The sequence below is a fragment of the Macrobrachium rosenbergii genome, chromosome 7 (assembly GCF_040412425.1).
Source record: "Macrobrachium rosenbergii isolate ZJJX-2024 chromosome 7, ASM4041242v1, whole genome shotgun sequence".
Lineage (NCBI taxonomy): Eukaryota > Metazoa > Arthropoda > Malacostraca > Decapoda > Palaemonidae > Macrobrachium > Macrobrachium rosenbergii.
In genome coordinates this window covers 61,656,542-61,659,690 of record NC_089747.1, presented here as the reverse complement: position 1 = coordinate 61,659,690, position 3,149 = coordinate 61,656,542, and the positions used below count along the sequence as shown (strand labels likewise).

Below are 3,149 nucleotides of genomic sequence, written 5' to 3'. Positions count from 1 at the left end.
CTGTATGCAGGAAAAGATTTTGTTTCTTCTACTGTTCCCATATAGAAGTTCGCAAAGAGGACACCCAAAGGCGAGCCCATTGCCACACCATCTTTCTGTCTGTACATATGGCCCTTATGGGTGGAAAAAGGGGCCTTCTTTGTGCATATCTTCAGGAGAGTCTGTAGTGATCCTTCTGGGCTGTTCAGCTGGGGTGTAGAAGGGTCCCTATAGACATGTTCAATGATGAGGTCAATGGCCTCGTCTACAGGAATGTTAGTAAATTGGAATTCAACGTCTAGAGAGGTAATGGTTTGAGCCCTTGGGGAATCTCTGAGTTTTTCCAGGAATTCCATAGATGAACGTAGGCTATATTAGCTGGGCGTGTAGGATGTCAGGATCTGGTTGAGGCGTTTGGCCAGTCTGAAAGTGGGTGCGGGGATCTAGCTAATGATAGGGCGAAGGGGACTGACAGGCTTGTGGGTCTTGTCATTCCCGTACAGGTATCCCAAGCCGTAATTCCCAATGATGGGCAAAAGGTGTGGAGCATTGGTTGCAGCACTGACAACACCTATGATGTCATTGGCTTCTCTCTTAATATCATCTATGGGGTTTTTAATGAGGCGCTCAAACTTCGTTTGGTCGGACAGGATCTCATGTAGCTTTCGGTGGTAATCATCAGTCTTGATCAAAACGAAGGCTGCTGTTTTGTCTGCCCAGCATATGGTGATTTTCCTCATTTTGACGGAGCTCTTTGACAGCGGGTGTATGTACAGTGAACGTCGAGCACTATGTGAAGAAGCAGTGAATCTAAAAGAAGAATGGGCAGCCATAAGAAGAAACCGCGATCAGCATACTCCAAACAGCCCCGACATAGAGGACGACTTTGCTGAAGGCAACCCTGTAGCAGACCAGCCTGGTGTCCCCAGCAGAGAGGAAAATGAAGAAAACAAATGAGAAGATGAACAAGAAGATGACGAACCAGCTGAACAGAGAGCTGCTTTCAAAGACCTAAAATATCCAGAGAACATCATGGAGCGCCTCACCCACCTCAGAGAGAATGTCCAAAGAAAATGACTGAAAGACATCACCTGGAAGCTCGTTTTCCTCAATGGTGGCAAGCTCCAAATGCTGCAGCTGAGTACAGGATACATCAGGCTAACCAACTATAAACCTACCCCCAACCAAGAAGAAACACTCCGCTTAGAACTTAACTGCCAAGTCATCTCGAAGCTTAAGCCTCTAGAGAAAAGACTTGAAATCGAACTCTTACTCGATTCCATACAGCAGTATGAAAACCGTAACCTTGTCTACTTGCTGAAGTCCTCTCAGAGTGTGATACATACACCAGCAGGACCCTCTCACGTGAGATGAGAGACGCTGTCAAAGAGCTCCGTCAAAATGAGGAAATCACCGTACACCGGGCAAGCAAAACAGCAGCCTTCTTTTATATGAAGACTGATGATTACCATCAAAAGCTAAGCGAAATCCTGTCCGACCAAATGAAGTTTGAACACCTCACAAATAAACTCACTGATGATATCAAGAGAGAAGACAATGACATCATAGGCATTGTTAATGCTGCGACCAAAGCTACACACCTCCCGTCAAATCATCAGAGATTACATCTTGGGATACCTGTATGGGAATGTCAAGACCCACAAGCCTGACAATCCCCTTCGCCCTATCATTAGCCAGATCCATGCACCCACTTACGGACTGGCAGCCAAACGCTTCAGCCAGATCCTGACACCCTACATGCCCAGCAGATATAGTCTATGTTCATCTACGGAATTCCTGGAAGAAATCAGAGATTCCCAGGGGCTGGGAGCATCGCCACTTTAGGCATTGAATCCATATTTACTAATGTTCATGTAGACAAGAAAATTGACCTTATCATCGAATGTACCTTTAGGGACCCTTCAACGCCTCAGCTGAATATCCCGGAAGGATCACTGCGGACAATCCTGAAGATATACCCAAAGAAGGCCCCTTTTTCCACCCATAAAGTCCATATGTATAGGCAGAAAGATGGTGAGGCAATGGGCTCGTCTTTGGGTGTCCTTGTCGCGAAGTTCTACATGGGAACGGTAGAAGAACAAGTCTTTTCCCGCATACAAAGACGGCACAAGTATGCCCACTACATCGGCGACATCTTCGTGCAGGCAGACAATGAGGATGAAGTAGAAGTGATCCATCACACATTCCAGCAATGCAGGTCGCTGAACTACACAGTTGAATTGAGTAGCAGCGGTCAGCTCCCCTTTCTTGACATCCTTATATGCAAGATGGAAGACAGCCTTGGAACCTCTGCATATACCAAGCAGACTAACTTAGGCCTCTGCCTAAATGGAGACAGTGAGTGGGTGCCCTGCAAGGTGCAAGAACACCACCATCAAGGCAAGAAGGGCCTCCACTCATTGTTCTACCTGGCAGGACACCCACCAAGAATTTGATCACATCTCTCAAATGCTTGTGAATAATGGATATCCCAACAAGCAAGTTAACAAAGAAATACATGCAGCATTGGATCGGTGGTATGATGAATGAGGACAGCCGCAGCCCCATCCACAAGAAAGAATCAGGTTATATTATAAAGCCAGAATGCACCCAAAATACCGAGAAGACGAGGATGCCATGAAGAAAATTATCTCTGAGAACGTATCCACCACCGAAGCTGACACCAAACTGGACATAGTCATCTATTCCCAGAATAGGCGCAAGAGAGACTTGATTATGAAGAATAACCCTGGCCCCGCTGATAAGAGATCCTCTTAAGCAGACAAATGTGGTGTTCCACTTCAAATGCCCTGTTCACGGATGTCCCAGCTCTTACGTAGGTATGACCACTATGGAACTGTCTAAGAGGATTTCCTGTCATGCACAAGAAGGTACAGTGAAACTCCACATGAGAAACTCCTACCAAGAAAACATCACCAAAGATGTAATTATCAAGAACTCCGGTGGTTGGTCGAATGTTTGGTGTCGGTCAAAGACGGCCACGAAGTCAGTCTCCTCACAGCCTTGATACATTGTGGTTCGAGCAAGTAAGGACTCAAGATAGGGGAATGCAGCAGTAGTTGTTGGTGCCTTCAAATCCATTAAGTATTCCTGGTCATCTTAAAGTACATTTGGGAAAAATTGCTTTAGGAGATATGCATATCTTAATG

The 3,149-nt window shown here is 45.9% G+C and overlaps 1 protein-coding gene across 1 annotated transcript; it reads left to right on the top strand.

The window, feature by feature from the left end:
- The first annotated feature begins 1,757 nt into the window (after positions 1 to 1,757).
- LOC136840447 (uncharacterized) lies at positions 1,758 to 2,435 on the top strand. The gene has a single exon (XM_067107124.1). It carries the CDS (start codon positions 1,758 to 1,760, stop codon positions 2,433 to 2,435), a length of 678 nt encoding a protein of 225 aa, XP_066963225.1.
- Positions 2,436 to 3,149: the final 714 nt, after the last annotated feature.

Coding starts and splice junctions, on each gene's coding strand:
- LOC136840447 (XM_067107124.1), top strand. CDS start 1,758: ATGTTCATCTACGGAATTCCTGGAAGAAATCAGAGATTCCCAGGGGCT.